Source organism: Rhinoderma darwinii, chromosome 2, assembly GCF_050947455.1.
Source record: "Rhinoderma darwinii isolate aRhiDar2 chromosome 2, aRhiDar2.hap1, whole genome shotgun sequence".
In the NCBI taxonomy this organism is placed as follows: Eukaryota; Metazoa; Chordata; class Amphibia; order Anura; family Rhinodermatidae; genus Rhinoderma; species Rhinoderma darwinii.
In genome coordinates, this window is record NC_134688.1 from 129,908,939 (window position 1) to 129,933,464 (window position 24,526).

General features: G+C 41.0%; 1 protein-coding gene across 1 annotated transcript in view; it reads right to left on the reverse strand.

The window, feature by feature from the left end:
* Window positions 1-21,685, reverse strand: part of CNMD (chondromodulin) — a 66,073-nt gene extending 44,388 nt beyond the window's left edge. The window contains exons 1-2 of the mRNA XM_075850247.1: window positions 21,427-21,685; window positions 18,354-18,494 (exon numbers count right to left, since the gene is read on the reverse strand). Of these exons, the coding sequence (XP_075706362.1) occupies window positions 18,354-18,494; window positions 21,427-21,498 (213 nt within the window). The 5' untranslated portion in view covers window positions 21,499-21,685. The remainder of the gene's footprint in view (window positions 1-18,353; window positions 18,495-21,426) is intronic.
* Between the last annotated feature and the right edge of the window lie 2,841 nt (window positions 21,686-24,526).

Sequence of the window (24,526 nt, forward strand, 5' to 3'; positions counted from 1 at the left end):
CGGACCCTGGCTGTCTACCGGGCAACTTAAGGCATAGAATATGAGCATAACCAAGAGGAGAGAATTATCCTTCTGCTGTACTTTTTGGAGTGAAAGTCGGGACAGACTATCAAAACGGGGCCCTGAAAGATACCCTCCAGATAGCTAAAGTACTGCCTATAATTTACTTGAAAAAAAGAGTTTATGGAGGAAAAACACCGGATAACTCCAGGATAAAGTGCTGGCCATGCTTGGTGCTTTGACAAACTAGTGTCATTTTATGTTTAATCTCAGGTTTGTCTTATTTCTTGCCTTGCGTAATTAACAACTGTGAGGTGCAACTGCTTAAAAGGCAATTACATAGACAACGTCTATGAAAAAAGTGCTGACAATACTTGTTGTTTGGACAAACTGATTCCGTGTTTTGCTTAATCGATTCACGTCGTTCTTGTCTTTTGCTTTGTGCTACCAATAATTGTTGGATGGAACTGCTCAATAGGCAATTACATAGATGTTTTTTCTGATCTTCAAATGCAAAAACACGAGGCTTGATAAAGGCTGCATCACTGATATTGGAAATATGATACATTCAATGGCCACCTTTAAAGACAACTTCTTATGAGATCTATAAAATATGTCTTATGTAACTGTTTGCATACCAGTAATTTGCTGGGTGTAACTTAGATATGGTTAAAAAAAGGCTTTAATTTAAGCACGATTGCAAGTTTGATAGATTCTAGTGGGATTATTTTGTGTATTTACATTTATGTGGGCATTTGCCAGGATATTAATGGATTTTAATGAATAATGATTAATGTTAGATAAAATATTTTCTATCCATATATGGCCAGTGACGTCTGCAGCAGTGCTTGAGTCCCTGGGCAGAGCACAGCTGGTACTCTGCTTGGGGAATCCAGCGATAGGGAACTCCTGATGTGACTATCCATATATGGACAGTCAAGTCGGGAGCAGCGCTGATGCCCTTCCTGGGGAATCCAGCAATAGGGAACTCCTGATGTCACTGTCCATATATGGACAGTGACATTGGGAGCAGTGCTGGTGTCCCCAGGCAGAGCATCAGCTGATGCTCTGCATGGGGATTCCAGCACTGCTGCCGACATCACTGTCCATACAGTATATGGAAAGTGAGGTTGGGAGCAGTGCTGGAGTTCTCAGGCAGAGGATCCGCTGATGCTCTGCTTGGAGACACCAGCAATAGGGAACTCCTGACATCACTGTCTGTATATTGTTTCTAGTGGGATTATTTTGTGTATTTACATTTATGTGGGCATTTGCCCGGATATTAATGGATTCTAATGAATAATGATTAATGTTAGATAAAATATTTTCTATCCATGTATGGATAGTGCAGTAGCGTAGCTAGCGGCAGGGGGGGGGGGGGTCGTCCAGGAAACCACTGAGATGGTGGAAACAGGGATAGGTAAATATTTATTTTATTATTTTTTATTAGGCACTATACTGTGTGGTGGCAGCTAAGGGGGCATTATACTGGGTATGGGGGGATTGCAATAGGGATTTTTACTCTATTTGGGCAGCTTTGGGAGCATTATACTGTATGGGGCAGCTTTGGGGGTATTATACTGTGTGGGAGGCACTATACTGTATGGGGCATCTATGGGGCATTATACTGTGTAGGTGCAGCTATTGGGGCGTTATACTGTATGTGGGCAGCTATGGGGTGTTATATTGTATGTGGGAAGCTAAGGGGCATTATATTGTGTGAGAGGCACTGTATGGGCATTATACTGTGTGGGGACAGCTATAGGGGCATTATACTGTATGGGGACAGCTGTAGGGAGATTATACTGTGTGGGGTCAGCTATAGCGGCATTATACTGTGTGGAGGGCAGCTATGGGGGCATTATTCTGTGTGGGGAGGCAATATAGGGGCATTATACTGTGTGGGGCAGCTGTAAGGGCATTATACTATGTGGGGGCAGCCATGGGAGCATTATCCTCTGTGGGGGCAACCATAGGGGCATTATCCTGTGTGGGGGCAGCTATAGGGGCATTATACAGTGGAGGGCCACTAAGGGGTCATTATACTGTGTAGGGGTCACTAAGGGGTCATTATACTATGTGGGGGGGCACTAAGGGGTCATTATACTATGTGGGGCAGCTAGGTGAGCATTATTCTGTGTGGGGGCAACCAAAGGGGCATTATCCTGTGTGGGGCAGCTATAGGGGCATTATACTGTGTGGGGGCCACTAACGGGTCATTATACTGTGTAGGGGCCACTAAGGGGTCATTATACTATATGGGGGCATCTATGGGAGCATTATTCTGTGTGAGGGCAACCATAGGGGCATTATCCTGTGTGGGGGTAGCTATCAGGCCATTATACTGTGTGGAGCATACTAAAAGGTCATTATACTGTGTGGGGGGCCCACTGGGTTGGGGCCCACTCAGATTTGTTTGCCCCCCTGTGCTATACCCTTAGATATGCCTCTGGGACAGTGACAGTGTCGTCCGCAGCAGTATTAGAGTCCCTCTGGCAGAGCATCAGCTGCTACTCTGCTTGGGGACACCAGCGATGGCGAACTCCTGATGTCACTATCCATTTATGGACAGTAAAGTCAGGAGCAGTGCTGGACTCCCCGGGCAGAGCATCAACCGATGCTCTGCTTGGGGACTCTAGCACTGCTGCTGGCCGACGTCACTGTCCATATATGGACAGTGATAGTGACGTTGGCAGCATTGCTGGAGTCCCCGGGCAAAGCATCAGCTGATTCTCTGCTCGGGGATTCCAGCGATAGGGAACTCCTGATGTCACAGTCCATATATGGACAGAGATGTCAGCAGCAGTGCTGGGGTCCCCAAGTAGAGCATCGGCTGATGCTCTGCCCGGGGACTCCAGCGATAGGGAACTCAATATATGGACAGTGATGTCGGGAGCAGTGCTTGGAGTCTCCGGGCAGAGCATCAGCCGATGCTCTGCTTGGGGACTCCAGCACTGCTGCCGACATCACTGTACATATATGGACAGTGACAGTGACGTTGGCAGCAGGGCTGGAGTTCCTGGGTAGTGCATCAGCCATAAGGAACTCCTGATATCACTGTCCATATATGGACAGTGACGTCAGGAGTAGTGCTGGAGTGGCCGGGCAGAGCATCAGCTGATGCTCTACCTGGAGACTCCAGCGATAGGGAACTCCTGACTTCACAGCCTATATATGGACAGTGACATTGGGAGCAGTGCTGGAGTTCCCCGAGCATAGCATCAGGTGATGCTCTGCTCGGGGACTCCAGTGATAAGGAACTCCTGATGTCACTGTCCATATATGTACAGCGACGTCAGGAGCAGTGCTGGCGTCCATGGGCAAAGAATCAGCTGATGCTCTGCTTGGGGACTCCAGCACTGCTGCCGACGTCACTGTCCATATATGGACAGTGACAGTGATGTCTGGAGAAGTGCTGGAGTCCCAGACTGATGCTTTACTTGCTGACTCCAGTGATCGGGAACTCCTGACATCACTGTCCATATATGGACAGTGACGTCGGGAGCAGTGCTGGAGTCCACGGGCAGAGCATCAGCTGATGCTCACTTCAGGGACTCCAGCGATAGGCAATGTGACAGCCCCTTGACGTCATGCGCTTGATAACACACAGACACGAACAGCACAGTAAGCAAGCCCTCAGTCACATGGGACCGTTGTCGGCGCGTCATCAATATTAGGAAAGCTACAGGACTTCCGCCACCAATTCAATGGGGTTAAACTGCACGATTTAGTACAAAATTAAAAATGAAAGTAGATTAGTAAGTGACTTCTTTTAACATAAAAATATAAATCAAAAGCAATTTTTGGTACCTGGATAACTTAAAAATCCCAACATGCCAATCCTACTTTCCCACCAAGATCTGACATCGGCAGACTGTTGGGAAGCCTCATCAATGGCCAAACCTGCCAAAATCTGTGGGTTCTGCTAGCTATGATCTAATGCCCACGGCCAGCATACAGAGACTCTCCAGGCTTTGCCTCAGTATATGTGTAACAATCACCTGCTGTTCATCTTTTCCCCACTGATGGTTTAGTAGTCTGCACTTAAAGGGGTTCTCCAGGATTTATTTTTATTTAGCCCTCTTATTAAGGCCTCATGCACATTTGTGTCCGCAATTTAAACACACTTTTGTGGATAAACTGTGCACCCATTCATTTCTATGGCCCCATGCACAGTACCGTGGTTTTCGCGGATTTGTGCTGGGGTCACGAATCCAGACCGCAAAAACTCAGGACAAGTCTTTTTATGGCCTGGATTTGCAGCTTCACTAAACTGGGGAAATGTTTTTTTCTTGTAGATCTGTGATTCTGATGATGCACAGATGCACAACAAAGGTTTTTTTTTGCGGTCAAATGGTCTGCAACAGGTCCAGTACAGTCGTGTGTATGAGGCCTTAGATGTATATACATATTTGTCTGTGTGCATGTCTGTAGATGATTAAATGGGTTTATGTTAATGTGATTTTTTATGGGGTATTGACTGAACTAATTGAGTAATAAGCACCTGCCTGAATTGAACAACGGTATTTGAGCAAAAGGATAAAGGAAAACTGTGATCCAGCGCCAGATGATTTTTAAAGGAAACGGAGTTTCAACTTTATTTCCAAATAGTATAAAATTCCAGGTACAGGGATGGTTAGCAATTAGTGGTAATGCCTACGCGTTTCGGACAACGCTTGTGTCCTTATTCATGGCTTGTCAAGGTATTTGAGTTCTAAATGGCAACTTTAAGGGTATATTCACATGCAGCAGATTTGTTGCAGAATTTTCTGTCTTATTCATCTCAGAGACGCTTGCATAAATCCATGCTCATGCTGCAGAAAAAGCTTCATTTAGATTGATTTAATTAATTTGCCAGCAATTTCTTCAATGAATCTACTGCACATGATTTTACTCTTACTAATCTGTGTGATCCCTGTCAATGTGCCCTGATAGTGCATATGGATGTCATAGAGGGAGGTCACCTGCTCAGGACACCCCTCTATTGCCACAACTGAAAGCTGCTCTTGCATTGGTGGATTGCCTGTGTCCATGCATTATGGGATGGCCTTTTATTTGAATGGATGATTTGTAATGCTACATATCCCCTGAAGGAAAAATGTATGCCTAGAGGTTGCTGATCACTATAGGTGAGAGAAGAAGGACCTGCGGCTTTATTTAAAAAGGAGTTATCTTGGTGGGATAAGGAGTATGAAGAAAAATGTCAGGAGACGGCGCTCCACCTAAATCTGTGTTGATTTTGGGATTAGAAGCCGGCTGCCACCCACTGCGTTCCCTGGGAGGATGGAACCTCCTTGCAGGAAAAGAAAAAGGCGCAGTTTTTACGGTATCAGTGCCAGGCGGAGAACAAATGTTGATGATGACAGATGGTATTGTTTTAAAAGGAATTATTCTTTATTCAGCGGACGACGTGTTTCTGGACCGTACCGGTCCCTTCATCAGGTCTGTAGTATTTGTTTGCACGTGTATAGTGCTCATTTATATAATGGAAAAGACCGGGAAAGGGCATAGTTCCACGTGTTTTCAAGAATTTACAGGAAGGGAGGAGGGAGGGGGGACATGTGTTTAGCATTTGTTCTATACAATCTAAGTCAATTTCAGTTTTCACATATTTCACATATTTGATTAAGAAGTGAGCATTAAAACAGATATAGATACCGTACCTCGTTGTTAAATGAATAAAAAACATATATATATATATATATATATATATATAATAGACAGGTTTGAGATGCTTTTATGAAAGCTGACAAACCTGTCTATTATATCTATCTATCTATCTATCTATATATATATATATATATATATATATATATATATATATATATATATATACACACTACCGTTCAAAAGTTTAGGGTCACTTAGAAATGTCCTTATTTTTTAAAGAAAAGCACAGTTTTTTTCAATGACGATAACATTAAATTAATCAGAAATACACTCTATACATTGTTAATGTGCTATATGACTATTCTAGCTTCAAACGTCTGGTTTTTAATGCAATATCTACATAGGTGTATAGAGGCCCATTTCCAGCAACCATCACTCCAGTGTTCTAATGGTACATTGTGTTTGCTAACTGTGTTAGAAGGCTAATGGATGATTAGAAAACACTTGAAAACCCTTGTGCAATTATGTTAGCACCGCTGTAAACAGTTTTGCTGTTTAGAGGAGCTATAAAACTGACCTCCCTTTGAGCTAGTTGAGAATCTGGAGCATTACATTTGTGGGTTCGATTAAACTCTCAAAATGGCTAGAAAAAGAGAGCTTTCATGCGAAACTCGACAGTCTATTCTTGTTCTTACAAATGAAGGCTATTCCATGTGAGAAATTGCCAAGAAACTGAAGATTTCCTTCAACGGTCTGTACTACTCCCTTCAGAGGACAGCACACACAGGCTCTAACCAGAGTAGAAAGAGAAGTGGGAGGCCCCGCTGCACAACTGAGCAACAAGACAAGTACATTAGAGTCTCTAGTTTGAGAAATAGACGCCTCACAGGTCCTCAACTGGCAGCTTCATTAAATAGTACCCGCAAAACACCAGTGTCAACGTCTACAGTGAAGAGGCGACTCCGGGATGCTGGCCCTCAGGACAGAGTGGCAAAGAAAATCCATATCTGAGACTGGCTAATAAAAGGAAAAGATTAATATTGGCAGAAGCACACAGACATTGGACAGAGGAAGATTGGAAAAAAGTGTTATGGACAGACGAATCGAAGTTTGAGGTGTTTGGATCACACAGAAGAACATTTGTGAGACGCAGAACAACTGAAAAGATGCTGGAAGAGTGCCTGACGCCATCTGTCAAGCATGGTGGAGGTAATGTGATGGTCTGGGGTTGCTTTGGTGCTGGTAAAGTGGGAGATTTGTACAAGGTAAAAGGGATTTTGAATAAGGAAGGCTATCACTCCATTTTGCAACGCCATGCCATACCCTGTGGACAGCACTTGATTGGAGCCAATTTAATCTTACAACAGGACAATGACCCAAAGCACACCTCCAAATTATGCAAGAACTATTTAGGGAAGAAGCAGGCAGCTGGTATTCTATCTGTAATGGAGTGGCCAGCGCAGTCACCAGATCTCAACCCCATAGAGCTGTTGTGGGAGCAGCTTAACCATATGGTACGCAAGAAGTGCCCATCAAGCCAATCCAACTTGTGGGAGGGCCTTCTGGAAGCATGGGGTGAAATTTCTCCCGATTACCTCAGCAAATTAACACCTAGAATGCCAAAGGTCTGCAATGCTGTAATTGCTGCAAATGGAGCATTCTTTGACGAAAGCAAAGTTTGAAGGAGAAAATTATTATTTCAAATAAAAATCATTATTTCTAACCTTGTCAATGTCTTGACTATATTTTCTAGTCGTTTTGCAACTCATTTGATAAATATAAGTGTGAGTTTTCATGGAAAACACAAAATTGTCTGGGTGACCCCAAACTTTTGAACGGTAGTGTATATCTTTTATTCATTTAACTATGCATTTTGAACGAGGTACGGAATCTATATCTGTTTTAATGCTCACTTCTTAATCAAATATGTGAAATATGTGAAAACTGAAATTAACTAAGATTGTATAGGACAAATATCAAATATGTGAAAACTGAAATTAACTTAGATTGTATAGAACAAATGTTAAACATATGTCCCCCCTCCCTTCCCGTAAATTCTTGAAAACACGTGGAACTATGCCCTTTCCCGGTCTTTTCCATTATATAACTGAGCACTATACACGTGCAAACATATACTGCAGACCTGATGAAGGGACCGGTACGGTCCGGAAACGCGTCGTCCGCTGAATAAAGAACAATTCCTTTTAAAACAATGCCATCTGTCATCATCATCATTTTTTCTTTGCCTGGCACCGATATCGTAAAAACGGCACCTTTTTCTTTTGCCTCTCGTTCTAATCTTGGTGGGATAGCCTCTTTAATTCAGCTCTAAATGAAGTGTTAATTGATTACTAAATGGGGTCCTTAAAGGGGTTGTCGTGGTTTGGGGATATTTTTCACAATGGTCATCAGTATATGATCGGTGGTGGTCCAACACATGGACCCCGCAACGATCAGCTGTTTCGGCTGCCTCCGGGCATCGGAAGCTATGCAGGACCCCTGGAGATGGCTCCAGTCATGGGTGGACACAGACGGCGTAGGGCCCCTGTGCAAGATTAGTATATGGACCCCTTCCACTCCAATATTTCATTATAGAAAATCAACTTATTTATCTCTATCAATCAATCAATCAATCAATCAATCAATCAATCAATCAGTAATTGTTAGCAAAAAATTAATAATCTCAGGCATTTACATGCACTTACATGCAGAAGACGGCCTCTTACCTACTAGGCCCCTGTGCAGCTGCACAGGTTGCACCAATGGTATGTCCAACCCTGGCTCCAGTCACTGTATAGCGGCCGTGCTGCAGTACTGCAGCTCTGCTTTTCAGCTGCATTCTTCACTTTGGAGGTGAGACCATATATTAATTGATGAGTGTCAACATAAACTTGCTATTTTAATTTCTTTACTAGGGCTAAGGTTGAAAATCAGTGTCATAGACCCCCTCAGAATGTACCCGGTTAGCCCTTCACTGTCATTGTCCATCATAGATCTGCGCATTAACTTCTTCACTAGCATAGACCATAAGAGTTGCAACATGTCAAAGGATGGACCCCAATAAATCAGATAGGTGGAAAATGTTAGATGTGAAAAACACTTTTTTAAAGTGTTAGTACTCCCCATTATAGTCATCGAGGCTTTAAACTCCGTATATTTTTTTTTTTTTGTCAGCAAAGTTATTATTATTAATTTTTTTTGTCTGACTGTGTCAGACTGTATAGGGACATACACTATTGACAAGGGGAATGGTACTGCCCAGTAGTCAATTTATTAATACAATTCCATGAGGAATAAGCGGAATAGTACAACGCAGAGTTCTACGATAAGTTGCTCAAGAATTATTATTTGATTATTAACTAAAACACATGTCAGTAGAGCTTTAAATCTGGTGCATATGTAATTATTTATGGGCTGCTCCTCAAAACCATTCTAAACTTAGAATGTTAGGACTGTTATACCTTATTCAGACGAGCGTATAAATCGGCTATGTGACCGCCGTTTTTTTTAACGGCCAGCACACGGCTGCATGTATTTCTATGGGGCTGTTCACACAGCCATTGTTTTAACAGACCGTGTGAAGAGCCTGTGAAAAAATAGAACATGTCCTATTTTTGTCAATTTTCTAGTATCCCTCAATAGACTCAAGTCTATGAGGGGTCCGTGAAAACGGGTCCCGCACAGGTGCGAATCGGACGTCAAAAACGGAAGTTTTTCCCGGCCGATTTGACACAAGCTCGTTTGAATAAGGCTTTAGATGTAGCATTTTTGGCGCACGGTACCACATTTAAGCCACGCTCCCTTCCTTCTAGATCACACCCTACCTGCTAAGCCAGGCCCCCTTGTTGAGCATATCAAAAAGATTGTCTAAAACAGTTAATTAATGTGGCACACAGCATCTATAGAAAAAATCTGGTTCAATTTGAGACAGAATTCCGCCGCATTTCGAATAGTAAATCTGCCCCATTGTATATAGCAGAGTAAAAGCAAAATACAAAATACAAAGGGATTGTCCAACGCATTATTACAAAATATGGATGTCATAGAGGGGGTATGAAAAGAGGGCATTTAATGATATTGTATATTTCATCAGCAGGGGCAATGATTCAGCTCCCCCGACTATAACTACTGCTTGCAGGTGGTTAGAGAAGCCGGATTTTTTTTAAAAGAGTTCTCTTAATGCGACCATCCTTTCAAGCAGTAGTGTAAAAAACATAATACCTAATAGAAATGGGGTCCCATGCTCAAACCCCCCCCCCTTATTGGCTGAAGTCAGGAGTCATGCCACAGCTTGCAGGAATGTTTCATATATACAAAGCATAGCATGAATGTCCATGTATTACAGTGATGGTCTTGTCTTTGTATTTCATTCAGCAGCAATAGGACATGTAATCTGAAATGAAGTTTTTAAAGCCAAACAACTCCTTTAAAATACTTCAGATCATGTATTTAGCAGTCACCACTATAAGTTCTTGTCTTTGCAATATCTGGTTATGTTTTATTTTTGTATTCAAAGTAAAGTGACGACCCTTCTTGGACACCTTGTTATGATCATGAGTGTTAATGGTCTATGTTCGGTCAGGGTGCAATAGGCATCATAATGAAAAAAAAATACACAAGGCCGTCAGTAAAATATCTGCAGAGTATTTTAATGCTGTTAAATATGCGTAAAAATTCTTGAAAAGACACTGGAAGATGAAAAAGTTGAGTAGAGGAAGGAGAGACGGCAATATGCTATGATTTGGTAGAAAAAAACCATATTCAAACAAGTTGAATTTTATAATAGTGCGCAGGGTGAAGAACGTGTTGACTTTGCATCTAATACATAAAGAGAAAAATAATAAAAGAAAGTGCCCTGACTCTGGATCTTCAGCACTTCCATTTACATTCCTGATGCACTAAGTATTTATTCTGATGACGTTCACCAGCTCATATTTTTTTACTGATAAATCTATTTTTGACTATTACATAAGATGTGTCTTATAACCAACACATGTATATGTATTACATTTATAATACCATCTATTAGACCAAGACTCTATCTTATGGAACAGAAGAGTTTAAAGGGTTTCTCTGGGAATTATCTTACAGCTCTGCTCTACTTATTGATCTTATAACCTTATCCTGGCAGGATGCCTCTAGACTTGGTTGTTAGGCAAATCAAAGTTATATACAAATTTTAAACACAATTTTTTTTATTGCTCAAATGCATCTAAAATAAACAATGGATCACTTTTGCAGATAATTCTGTAGACCTTTGTGTCTCTATGGTAACAGACTACAAACAAACCCTATGTATTATTCTAAAATCCTGTGTTACTCTCTCCCATCTGTCCTTCTTGATAACCTACTGAATTTGTTAGCAAAGAAGTAGTAGAACGATAGAAGAGGGTAGGACTTCAGGATCAGACTACACAGGTTTTTTTTGTGGTCTGTATCCATAGAGACACATTAGTCTGCATAGGAGCTGTCGACAAAAAGTGGAAGGATATCTAATTACTTTCAAATTAAGTAACCAATAGTATGAGGCCTTAAACATGCTCCATACAGATAATAATTTGAACACATTCTTGCAGGCAAATCATGAAAGTATATTAACATTTCAAAAAACAAAGGGCTTTATTAATGAATTAATTTTTTCTCGGATAAAAACAATAAAAAAAACTAAATTGTGCATTATGGTTTCATTTTACGCGTAATTATTTCTCAAATTTAGTTTAGTTAAGAGTGAATAAAGGGATTTTCCGAGTTATTTATAAAATTGCCCACGGTAGGAGGGATGCAAAAAAAAAAAAAAAAAGGCCATTGCCTCACGGGTCCCCATCAATCCAGCTCCGCCGCTGCCTTTTTTTTCCCCACCGCTGTGTATTGCCATAGCTGCAGCGATGATGTGCTTGTATACCCACATGATCGCTGCAGCCGGTCACTGGTCTCAGTGGGTATACAGCACATGATCGCTGAGGCCAGTGCTTGGCTGCAGAGATCACGTGGGTATAAGGGTACGTCATCGCTGCAGCTATGTCAATAAACAGCGGCAGGGCGGAATGGATCGGTGGCGTGGGAACAACGGGGATCTGTGAGGAAAGTAATGGCTCTTTTTTTCTGCATCCTTCCAATTTTTTTTTTAAATAACTTGGAAAATCCCTTTAACTCATGTGCTTAAATCCTTAATTGTCTTTTAATTAAAATATACAAAAGAAGTAAAAAGATAATTAATAGTTTAAGCAGAGGTGCTAGACTTACTCATGTATTGTATAAGCTATACATTAGTGAGTAGTATTGGTTGACTTTTGTGAAGTATCCTCATTTCCCTTCACAGATTCTAGTGAAGTTTGTTTCTATTTATGTTGGATAACATTACCATGCTAAGTTCTCATCAATCAAGTTCAACCCCAAAAAAGAGTATTATTAGATACTTACCAGGGGTTTCTGGCTCTAAGTTTTCGCAGCTTCCCTCTGGCCTTGGCAGCCATTGGTTACTGTCTCCATATGGGCCTTTTCACATCAGCTACGGGTTCTGTCTGGGGTTTCCGTTCATCCATCCCGTCAGAGGAACAGATGAACGGAAAGCCTAACGGAAATTATAGCTTCCGTTTGCATTACCTTTGATTTCAATGGTAATGCTTCCGTTGCAGTCGGTTTCCGTTTCTTTCCATTTTTTTTTCACAGAAACAATGTGAAAAGGCCCTTAGTCAGCTCTTTTTTTAATGTGTTTGACACTTGCTTATTTGCTTCGCAGCCACCTGTTTACAATCCTAACAATTTCAAGGCCTAAATAAGATCTATTTTGACTGCTTGAGCACAAAATGTAACCATACCCTATATAGCCAAAAGTATGTGGACAACTATACTAATTATTGAGTTCAGATGTTGTAGCCAAACCCATTGCAAACAGGTACATATAATAGATAATACAGCCATGCAATCTCCAAACACAAACATTGGTTCTAGTATGCCTTGTACATGTCCGCTCACTCACTGCGGGTAACGGTTGCCTAAAATTGATAAAACACTTTTGTGATACTTATGGAGGAGAAAGCAATGCGATCTCATTTGTGGGTTTAGAAAGGGTTAATCAAACCTTGGTACATATTGACAAACACACATATCTCTTAGAAAGGGAAGTGCATTGGATAGAAGGCCAGAAGCAATTGGTCCCTTAGAAATGAACGACTGGAACGATCTGAGTTATTTTTTTTATAGCAGGTAAACTTATTGTGCGTGCTAACAGTTGACAATATATTACTGGTTACCGTGTCCATGCATCATACAAGTTGAGTTCAGATTTTTTGTACTTCTATATTTTTAAATGTACATGGGGGTTGCTCCTATGCTCTGTTTTATTTGCATATGTACCTTAGGGCCAGATGAAGCGTGGATAGCGTGAAATGGCTGTTGCCTTTTCTGTGTATTGTATCCACCTCACTATATTTCTTTTAATGATACAAATAAAGTGAAGTGCTTTTAAAGAAATTCCTGGAGAGCTCTTTTCTCTATTTGCAGGATTATTGTAGGGATCTTGTAAGGATCTGCCAGGCACAGCTTCTGTGTCAACGCCCATAGGTAATCAGTCTGCACCTGCTTCTAGGTCTGTGAGACTGACTCCATCTTCCACCACTCAGGATGGCAGGCTTAGGAGTGGGAGAGCCTATCACAGCCTGGCCAGACGGAGCTAGCTCCCGCCCTCTGTCTATTTATACCTGCCTTTCCTGTTCCTCCTTGCTTGTGATTCTTCTCGTTTGGTTTCCTGGCCCTGCTGCAGCTTCTGAACTATTTGAAGTATTTGGCCACAACACATGCTGATCTCATATTTCTATTATTTTTATAAATGTGGAATAAACATGATAAACACCACTGCAAGATTCATTAGAGTGCTTGGGTTGATCGTCCCCTTACACTTACATTGGGGGATATTATGTCATTTGCACCAGCAGAAAAAAGTCTCTCAAATTATGGTGCACGCTTGTTTGTCACAAAAAAATTCAGATTTTACTTTATCACTGGTTTCGACACTTTTCAAAAAAGTGGGTGGCGTTTAACATCAAGGGCAGGGCCACCCGCAGCCTGGCAAATTTACTACAATTTAGTGTAAGGAACTGGTGTAAATGACTGCATAAATCTATAACAGCTCTATAACGCTGGCCTAGATTTTACTTTGTGACGCATGTACAGCCAAATATGCAACAATTTTATTTAGAGGTGTGCACCTCTTTATTAATTTGTTGTATCTTACTCCAGCGGGCTTCTCTTTAAAGTTGGAGTATGAAACGCCAGTCTTAGTATATCTGGACCATAGTGTCAAATTGCTGATTATGGAGGCAGGAAGACCACCACTCTCTGCTCCACTAATTCACCCTGTAGGCAGAGCCTTTTTGGTCGGTGACAGCCATGTGCCACATATAGGGCACTGGCTAGCAAGATGACATTGATGTATGCCCAGCCCCTGTGTGGAAGCGTGGAGTAGAAAATTGTGTTTATCAATTCATGGAATATTTATCTGGGTAGTTGTTTCTCACTGTATGGAACTATTTACTTGAACAAACTTTGATACCCTTTGAACAATGTATGCATTATTTAGCTAGACACGACATACAGTATTTATTAGGGCAATGCAAGTTACTGTTTGAATATTTTATAGAACTATATGCACTATTTATCTAATATAGCTGGTGATTTTGCCACATCTACAGTAATCACTATGGTCTGCACTATTTATAAACTATGACTGGAACTATGAGGCCCCATGTACACGAACGTGCTTTTGCGGCCGCAATTTCCCCGAAAATCCACGGGAGAATTGCGGCCCCATTCATTCCTATGGGGCCAGGCACACGACCGTGGTTTTCACGGTCCGTGCATGGCCCCGGAGCCCGGACTGCAGAAAGAACGGGCAAGCCTTATTACGGCCGTGTTCTGTGGTCCGGGCTCATTGAAAATAATGGCCGCGGCCATGTGCGCAGCCCATAACCCAGAAATCACGGCCGAGCACATGGCTACGGTCGTGTGCATGAGGCCTTACTGTATCTATGAACTACATCTGGTATCTCTGCAGTATGGCTTGAACTTTTACAGCATCTATAATTATTGCTGACATTATATTTGCACTGAGGGTGTGTTCACACGGCCAAATTTCAGACGTATACGAGGCGTATTTTGCCTCGTTTTACGTCTGGAAATACGTCTCAAATACGTCGTCAAACATCTGCCCATTACTTTCTATGGGTATAACGCTGTATTGTCCACACGACGCGTAATTTTACGCGTCGTACGGCAATTACGCCGCATAAAATTACGCCTCGTAAAAAGAAGTGCAGGACACTTCTTTGGACGTTTTTGGAGCTGTTTTCTCATAGACTCCAATGAAAACAGCTCCAAAAACGGACGTAAAAAACGCCGCGAAAACGGAGTGAAAACGCCGCGAAAAATGCGAGTTGGTCAAAAAACGTCTGAAAAGCAGGGTCTGTTTTCCCTTGAAAACAGCTCTGGATTTTCAGACGTTTTTGTTGACTACGTGTGAACATACCCTAAGATTGTAAACTCTAATGGGCAAGGTCCTCACTCTTTTTGCTTTGGGGTATGTGCACACGTAGTGACCAAAAACGTCTGAAAATCCAGAGCTGTTTTCAAGGGAAAACAGACCCTGCTTTTCAGACGTTTTTTGACCAACTCGCATTTTTCGCTGCGTTTTTCGCGCCGTTTTCGCGGCGTTTTTTACGTCCGTTTTTGGAGCTGTTTTCATTGGAGTCTATGAGAAAACAGCTCCAAAAACGTCCAAAGAAGTGTCCTGCACTTCTTTTGACGAGGCTGTATTTTTACGCGTCGTCGTTTGACAGCTGCCTTTACGTCTGAAAAGACAGACTGTTTTCAGGAGAAAACAGCTGCCTCGTTTCAGTCGTAAATGCTCCTCCTCGCATTTTGCGAGGCGTCTTTGACGCTCGTAAATCTTGAGCTGCTCTTCATTGACTTCAATGAAGAACGGCTCAAATTACATTGCAAAGAAGTGTCCTGCACTTCTTTGCCGAGGCAGTCATTTTACGCGTCGTCGTTTGACAGCTGTCAAACGACGACGCGTAAATGACAGGTCGTCTGCACAGTACGTCGGCAAACCCATTCAAATGAATGGGCAGATGTTTGCCGACGTATTGTAGCCCTATTTTCAGACGTAAAACGAGGCATAATACGCCTCGTTTAAATCTGAAAATAGGTCGTGTGAACCCAGCCTAAGATTGTAAACTCTAATGGGCAAGGTCCTCACTCTTTTTGCCTTATTATTAGTAGATCACCTTTTTTTTCATATGTCATTATATCTATGTACTACTTCTCTGGTTGTAAAGTGCTGCAAATATATGTAAATAAAATGTATTATATTCTTATTAATATGAACATTAGCCATTGTCTAGCTAGAAAACATAATGCAATGTATTCATCTAGCACATTTTTATATGTGGCTTGGGGTGTAAGGACAGCAGACGTACACGGCACAAACAGAGCGCCAGTTGTATCAAGGGTGGGCATAGATAGCTGAGGGCCCCTGTTCAAGAACAGTATATACGCCCCTTGCTCTCCAATATCTTATCGTACATCACCCTTTACACGGCTTATTTTCAGCTGTTTTTCGGAAGCTGAATGCCTCCAAACATCTGCCTATTGATTTCAATGGGAAAAGCGGTGTTTCGTTCCCATGAGGCATTTTTTTAACGCGGCCATTTGAAAAAACGACAGGTAAAAAAACGCCCCGTAAAAAAAAGTGCATGTCACTTCTTAAGCCGTTTTTGGAGCCGTTTTTCATTGTGTCAATAGGAAAACAGCTCCAAAAACGGCCACAAAAACGCATCAAAAAACGTTTGATGCTTTAAAAACGGCTGAAAATCAGAAAACATCTCCGTATTTTACAGCTGTTTTTTGTTTTACGTGTGAACATACGCTTATGTCTTTCTAACAATCCATCAGTAATTATTAGACAAAAAATTGATCGTCTCAGGCAACATAATAGACAGAAGGCTGCTTTAAGGTGACAGTCGGCCCCCTTACCTACTGGGCCCCTGTGCCGCTGCACTGGTTGCACCAATTATATGTCCGCCCCTGAGTAGCATATCCCATTTGTCCAATTTAGTTGCAATTTCTTGTATCTGTCACTGCTGATGTTATAATGTAGTACTCACAATACAGTATTTTTAGGGCAGAAAATTGTTCCTAATCCCTGTGTGATGTTGACCTGAGGGATCACCTCCTGAAATGTAACCCATTGACAATAAATGTAACAAGTAAATACCAAATGAAACAAGTAAACATGAAATGAGTATTAGAGCTTATTTGGTTTTGGTTGGTCATAAATTATCCCTTAGAAGTATACACAGTGCCCTCTCTCCACAGTAAACAGACAGGGATGATTTATGAACGTGAGAGGAACAATGATCCGTTAAATAAAGAATCTAAAATGTAAAATTGATTTTATTAACGGGTTACTGTACAGTTGTAGTGTACTAGAGCTCCCTAACATATCACAAAATAGACTATAATGAACGACTTTTCATACAATTACTATACAGCATCTGTACGGTTTTTAGTGTATTTCGTTCTGCAAAGAGTTAACATGTTCAAAACTGTTCAGAATAATGGATCTATGAATGTGTTATTTTTATCATAGGTCTCTGATATGTCTAGGTTCAGTATGCAAAGTTAATAAATAGCTATATGAGATCAATAATAAATGATCGAAAAATTATACCAAATGTGTCAATGTATTTCTGTGCACAAAAGACAAAATGCATATTCGTTTTTGTGGTATATAAAAACACATCCTGGCTGGTTGAGACATACCGGACTACATTTCTAGCATGCTGCTGAGTGAGGTAGTGCTGGGGGATGTAGCTGGCCGATATACAAGAGCTGATTGAGTCCGACATAAAGGGGCTTTTGTCTGCAAGCAGTCACCACTGACCCCAGCTCAGCCCACTAGACCATAAGCAACGGAGCAAGCGAAAGCTACCCCTGCATATATCCTTGAAGGCACATCAAAGCTCCCATACTTTATATAAAACAACACAATCACTTAGTGAAAAAAAATAATCTTTTTAAATACTGGATATTTTTTATACTGAGAAAGAAACTGCGGCCTTTTACTTGTGGCTAATTATTCCTCCAAAGCCAATTATTGTGACAAGTTACACTTCTTTCTCCACTAAGGCTATAATGATCCATTTTAATAATTTATGTATTTATGTTGCCGCCAATTAAGGCTGCCATCTGTAGTCAGGTTAAATAGTCAGGCTGAAATATTATTATTTTCTTTATTTCTACGTCTCTACGAATCCTGAAATAAATAAGAAGTCTAATGGAAAAGCTTGTCAGAATAAATAACAGCACGGGTCATATATTCAGTACGAATCAGCTATGCACATGCATTGGGAGATTAATTCTATATTAAAAAGGCATAATACATTTTTGCATGTCAAGTGCCTATTCATTTCCTACCGAATATTTTTGGAGTCATGTGGGTTCACATTCCCATTTATTATGGCAGTGTCGCTGCGGCGTGGAACACTCTAAGTCAGTTCAAGGAGAGTATTTGTCTCATTGGCATAGGAAAAGTGAAGACATTAGACTCCTTATAAATGGGCACCTTGTAAGCGAGTGACCGCCATATCTGCTTCTGAGGAGCCCAAGCCAGAGTTTTAGAGAACTGGATATGTACTCACTTGATATACATGATATACAAACATACAATGACTTATATGACTTACATGTTTATCATTTACTTTCCAGAAATAGAAGGCACCAATTGCTCCGAAGAGAAGCAGAAGAGCCCCAGAGATAAGCACCACGGCCCCAATTCGGAGTAGACGGCCACTGTTGGAGGGCTTCACTGTAATTGCTGTGTAAGCCTACAAGCAGATAAAACACAGATTTAAGTAACTATTCAGTCTTCAATAACAGATTAAACCTCCAACTAACACTTATAAAGAATTGTCGACAATTAAGACGCCTGGTCCCCCCATTAACAGGAATTTGTGGCTCCGCCAAACTAAAGCTGAAAAGCACCAAACATTTTTAATATAACTCTCAGATCATCTTCATTAAATCAGTGGATTACATAGGATTACATTAGATTATCTAGATTTAGTACAACTGTAGCAAATTCTCCACTATGAAAAGTACTAGGTCTGTACAGAATGTTCAGTCTCCGGATGCAAAGAAGAATGTTCTCATTCACAGACAGCAAACACAGATTTTGAGAATGATGAGAAATTGAAACGTTAAGTATATTAGAAGGTTGTAGAACTTTAAACTATAAAATGATTATGCTTTTTTTGTTCATATTAATTTCTGATTACACTTTATAGATCTGTATAACACTGGACAACTTGTGTATGTGGTATAGGAAAAATAGTTCCTGTGGTTTTAAGTTTCAGAAATCTCCATCTGATCCCAATAATGTGGGATGCCGTCACGCTTGGCATAATTTCCGAAGCATTAAAGTAAACTGCAGAAAAGTGTACAATGTCCAACGGAAAAAATATTCTGCAACTCCGACAGATTTCTTAAAGTGTAACTAAACGTTCAACAAACTTCTGACATGTCATAGTGACATGTCAGAAGTTTTGATTGCTGGGGGTCTGAGCACTGAGACTCCCACCGATCGCTAAAATGAAGCGGTAGAAGCGCTCGTATGAGTGCTGAGCCGCTTGCTTTCTGTTCGGCTTTGCTCGGAAAGCCGAGCAGTTGGTGTACGGACTCAATAAAAAGTCTATGAGCCACTATAAAGGCTTTCTGACAATAGCCAAACAGAAAAGAAGCGGCATAGCGCTCTCACGAGCGCTTCTGCTGCTTCGTTTTAGCGATCAGTGGGGTCTCAGTGCTCAGACCCCCAGCGATCATAACTTCTGACATGTCACTATGACATGTCAGAAGTTTGTTGAACGTTTAGTTATATTTTTTACTATAGGCTTACAATGTATGCAAGGCAAATATGCCACGTATGACTACACCCTAAGAGCTTAAGGGCCTCACTGATAACAGCTTATGACATGTCACTATGATTTGAGAGTGAAGTTTCCCTTTAAGTGATGTCACTATGCTATAATAAAATTGCAGGTAGAAGTGGTTGACCAATGTATAGTGCACTGAATTAGGGGGTCGCTTTATGGAACATTTATTAGGCAGTTCTCCAGATTCTACTAAAGCACTGGTTCTTGCATTAAGGTGGCTTGTATATTTGCAACATAGACATACTTTTTAGAATGGTTTTCCATTATCGTAAATATTTACAAGGAAACAACGCCTATCACTCATATTTCTAGCTGTGGAACCAAATGAAATCCAAAATAGTACCACCCACGAGACTGCTCTTGGGTTGCAGTGCCGCAATGTGGTTTCCATAGATACAATTCTACAATCATTTCCTAGATCTGCTTATTTCAAAAATGTAATGTTCTTAGCATAAACATTTTTCAAACTTTTTATTTCACACTTTTTCGGATGGTGGTAGTAGTGTGACTTCCCCCAGTCCTAACTGTGGATACAACGTTATTGAAACTAGCGCTGTATGGGTCATGTTCCTAACCAGAGTTATGGATCTTCAATTATATAGACATAATAATCCTGCAATATTACATGGAATAGTAAATGTTTCCACATTGTGATACGTATGCCTCCCAACTTATATCAATTCTGGTCACATTTCTAGTTATACTCACAACAATAATAAAAATAATAATGTCCACAACTACAAGTGTATATTAATAGGGGGAAGATACTAATACTAATCTCCGCATATGCAGGTGGGCGGCCGGGAAGGGATATAATTAACCTTTCTCTGGAGGTAAACAGAAATAAACCCCAATCCTGAAAAAAATACCTCACAAAAACCTGCCTCTTCCATGCAAACATTTTCACTGTGTAAAATTCCTCTTTATAGCAGGTGCATATGGGCAATGGGAATTTACAACGAAAGTAATTGCTTTAACCTTCCTAAGTTTACGTCTCCCCCCCCCCCTCACAATCCAAATCCCAAATAACTAAGTCAGTATTTCATTTCCTTCATAGTCCGTTCTGTGCAAATGCTGACATATTTTACATACATCTGAGACCTCTATGAGTTCAGCATCTTAACATTGTGATCCTGCAGTCTGGTGTCGAGGGGACAATTAAACTTTTTCTTTTATTTGTCTCAGTAAGAGGATGGAACTACATGCTGGGACTTGTAGTTCCTCTGCAGCTGGTTCTAAAGCTACAAGAAAGCTGACAACGGTGAGAATAGAGGCCTGGGGATAAGGGTACCTTCACACGTGCTGTTTCAATGCAGCTTTTTGATGCAATTTTTGAAGCCACAAGCGGGAGTGGATGAAAAAAATGAGTAGAATTTTTTCTATATACTTCCCCTTTCTTTATAATCTACACCTGGTTGTGACTTAAAAACTGCATTAAAAACCTGCATCAAAACACCACATGTGAATACACCATCAAAGATACTTGCCATATTTAAATATGGACATAACACTATTACAATTATTACATGGCTTGTAATGTTAAAATTAAAGCATTTATAAAGCAGGACTGTTACTAAAGTTTCAGTCAGAGATATCAGCAATATACCTGTAAGACATACCCCGAACCCTAAAAATACAACATATAACCTGATGTCCTTGAAATAAAGTACAGTATTTCTTCTCGCTTGGATGTAAATTAGATTTTCATTGGGGACTTGGTATATTTTCCTTAACACCCTTCCGGATCACATTATAAAGATGAGTTATATGAACATGAAAGAAAAGTTCTGTAGAAGTTTGGAGAGGTTCTGAATGTAGTACTACTCACCGGTGGAAGGTACTGCTCAACATCCTCAGGTCCTGCTAGGGCTATAGGAACTTTCTCCGAAGACTCTGCCATTGTGTACTGCTGATCCCAATCTGAGCCCCCAACCCAGCTGTACGACTTGTGCAGGACAGGAGAAAATCATGTGACCATTGCCTGTCAGTCAAAAGTGGAAGGAGCACCTGCCCACCTAGCACCGGCCAAAAGCATCCCCCCCCTTGTGTAGCATCCTGTGCACTCCTTCTTCAGCACCACCCTCCCTTTGTGGTCTTCCCTCACCTCCAGAATGCAGTGGAGACACATACATGCTCCATTATTCATTTTAGTTACCCAGAAAGTTTCCTCCCACATGTTTCTGAGGGTCAGATGTTGTTAAGAATATACAGAGCCAAGTTTTCCCTTAGTCTAGACAGCAGATCCATTCATTCCCTGGTTCCTGTCCTTTAGTAAACATAGCTTACATTGAAAGACCAGTGTGATGAGGCCGCTCTTAGTACGGAATAGGTAGCATTTTATTACACAAGTTAGAAGCATTGGAATTTAAATACCCAAAAAGAGAAGATACTCGTCATCACATTAAGAATACATATCAATAAAGGTCAATAAGATGGTCACATGGGTATAGTAGATATTGGGTATTTTCTTATGCCATAGATCAGTGCTATAACTAGTGGGGTCAGAAATGTGACTCCTTTTTTTTTTTTTTTATTAACGGACTCACTGTATAAAAGAAAAATACCTCCTGTAAAATCCTGGCTAGTATTAGCTCAAAGGAGAAGCAAAAATACTGTATTTTTGGAACATGAATTCAACTGGATGAAAAGATGTTCAGATGGAAGAAAATAATAAAAAAAGCATGTGATCTCATGCAGACTATTGAACACAGGACCATTTCTCATAGATCTTTACATCTAAAAAAGTATACATTCACATACACGGCCGTATAACAGCTACATACAAGCTATAAATTGTACAAAAGCCCTAAGGCCTCATGCACACAACCGTAGATTTAGTCCGTAATTACGGACACTCATTTCTATGGCCGGCGGACACCTTCCCATATATTTACGGGAAGTTCTCTGTGCCGTAGAAACATTCCGTAAATAGTAAATAATATTTTTTTATTTTATGGACCGTTCTCCCATACTTTATAATATGAGCACGGCCCGCAAATGCGGACAGCTGTCTGCAGCATGGCCATGCCTGTAATCACAGTCGTGTGCATGGGGCCTAACACGGTACCCAAAGAAGTCTATGTGTTTGCTTTCACATGTAGGCATAGGAAGGTTTTTTTCTGTTAGGTTTATATGAAATTTCCCAGAAAAAAAACCATGGCATGGTCCATCAGATGATGTATTCTAGGTATTCCCCCTAGAAGCATTGTACCATACGGCAGCACCAGGGGCGTAACTAGGAAAGACTGGGCCCCATAGCAAACGTTTGACAGCCCCCATGTAGATAGTGCCCCCTCCCCCTTGTAGACAGTGCCATATAGCCCCCTTGTAGATAGTGCCCCCCACCTTCCTCTTGTAGATAGTGCTATATTTATATCGTTGTGTGAAGAAGAAAAAAATAATCGGTTTTGGTATTGTTCTTAAAAATGTTAAAAATTGCTGCCAGAGCTATAAACCTTCTGTAAACTTCCTAGAAAAGTGAAAGGACATTAAACAAAAAAAATCACACTTTTAAAGGTTGTTTGGTTAACAGTAAGGCTGGGTTCACACAACCTATTTTCAGACGTATTGGAGGCGTTTTACGCCTCGAAATACGTCTGAAAACAAGCCTCGAATATGTCGGCAAACATCTGCCCATTCATTTCAATGGGTTTGCCGATGTACTGTGCTGACGACCTGTAATTTTACGCGTCGCTGTCAAAAGACAGCGCGTAAATTAACAGCCTCGTCAAAGAAGTGCAGGACACTTCTTGGGACCTAATTGGAGCCGTTTTTCATTGAATCCAATGAAGAACAGCTCCAAATTACGTCCGTAATTGACGCCTCGTAAAACGCGAGTACGAGCAATTACGTCTGAAATGCAGGAGCTGTTTTCTCCTGAAAACAGCTCCGTAATTTCAGCCGTAATTGACGTTATCGTGTGCACATACCCTAAGGGTCCTCTTACACAGCCCGAAGTGGGCCGTGTAAACAAGCGCCGTTCAATGAGACAGCTCGTTGATCGGCGCTCATTTTCTTTTTTCACAAGGAACAATAATTGGTTATGTATTGGTATGAAAGATAGTTACTATAATCGCTAGTCCCCATACATTTCTCTCCTGTCGACAGCACATCTCCCTGTTTACATATATTTTCGGCTGCATAAACGATACATTCAGCAGATGAACGAGCGATGTTTGCTCGTTCACACACGGCAATGACCTGAAACGAGTGTTCTGTGAACGCCCATTTCCCCGATAATCGGCCCGTGTAAAAGGGCCTTAAGGTTAATTTGCTTCAGCATAGACAGAGATAAAAGTTGTACCTTCTGGACCAATACACATATATACAGTGATAGTAGCCCTTAAGAATAATCTGTTGCATAGCTACTTGAGATTTTATTTCAACTTTCATTTGGATTGTATGCTGTTATTGGCTACTATATAATATAATGTTGAAAATATGATTTTTCGATTTTTATAACTTTAATGTGTAGATCCTTCAAACTAAGTTGCTTCTTTTTTTCATGACATTTTTAATATAAAAAAAATAACAAAAAAAAACAAAAAACCTGGTACTAGACTTACAATCAGCTCTTAGGTGGAGTTATCTTTTGTAATTACACCATGACCAGTTGCATCTACCACTGACGTCAAATGTTCAGTGCATCCCACTCACATACTACCACCGTTCCTCATTCTGTCTGGTGTACTTCAATACTCTGTCCTCAAACCCTCCCTATAATGCCGGAAGGCTTGTTAACACTTATTGGAGGATTGGCTGCAGCGATCACATGGGCTGAAACGTCGTCTCAGAGGGCCGGCCTGGACGAAGAAACACAGAATTCTGGGGACATATGATGGATCAATAGATTCCTGCAAAGGCGATTCAGGAGGACCACTGATATGCTATGATGCTGAGAAGGTGGTATATGTTTGGGGGATAGTAAG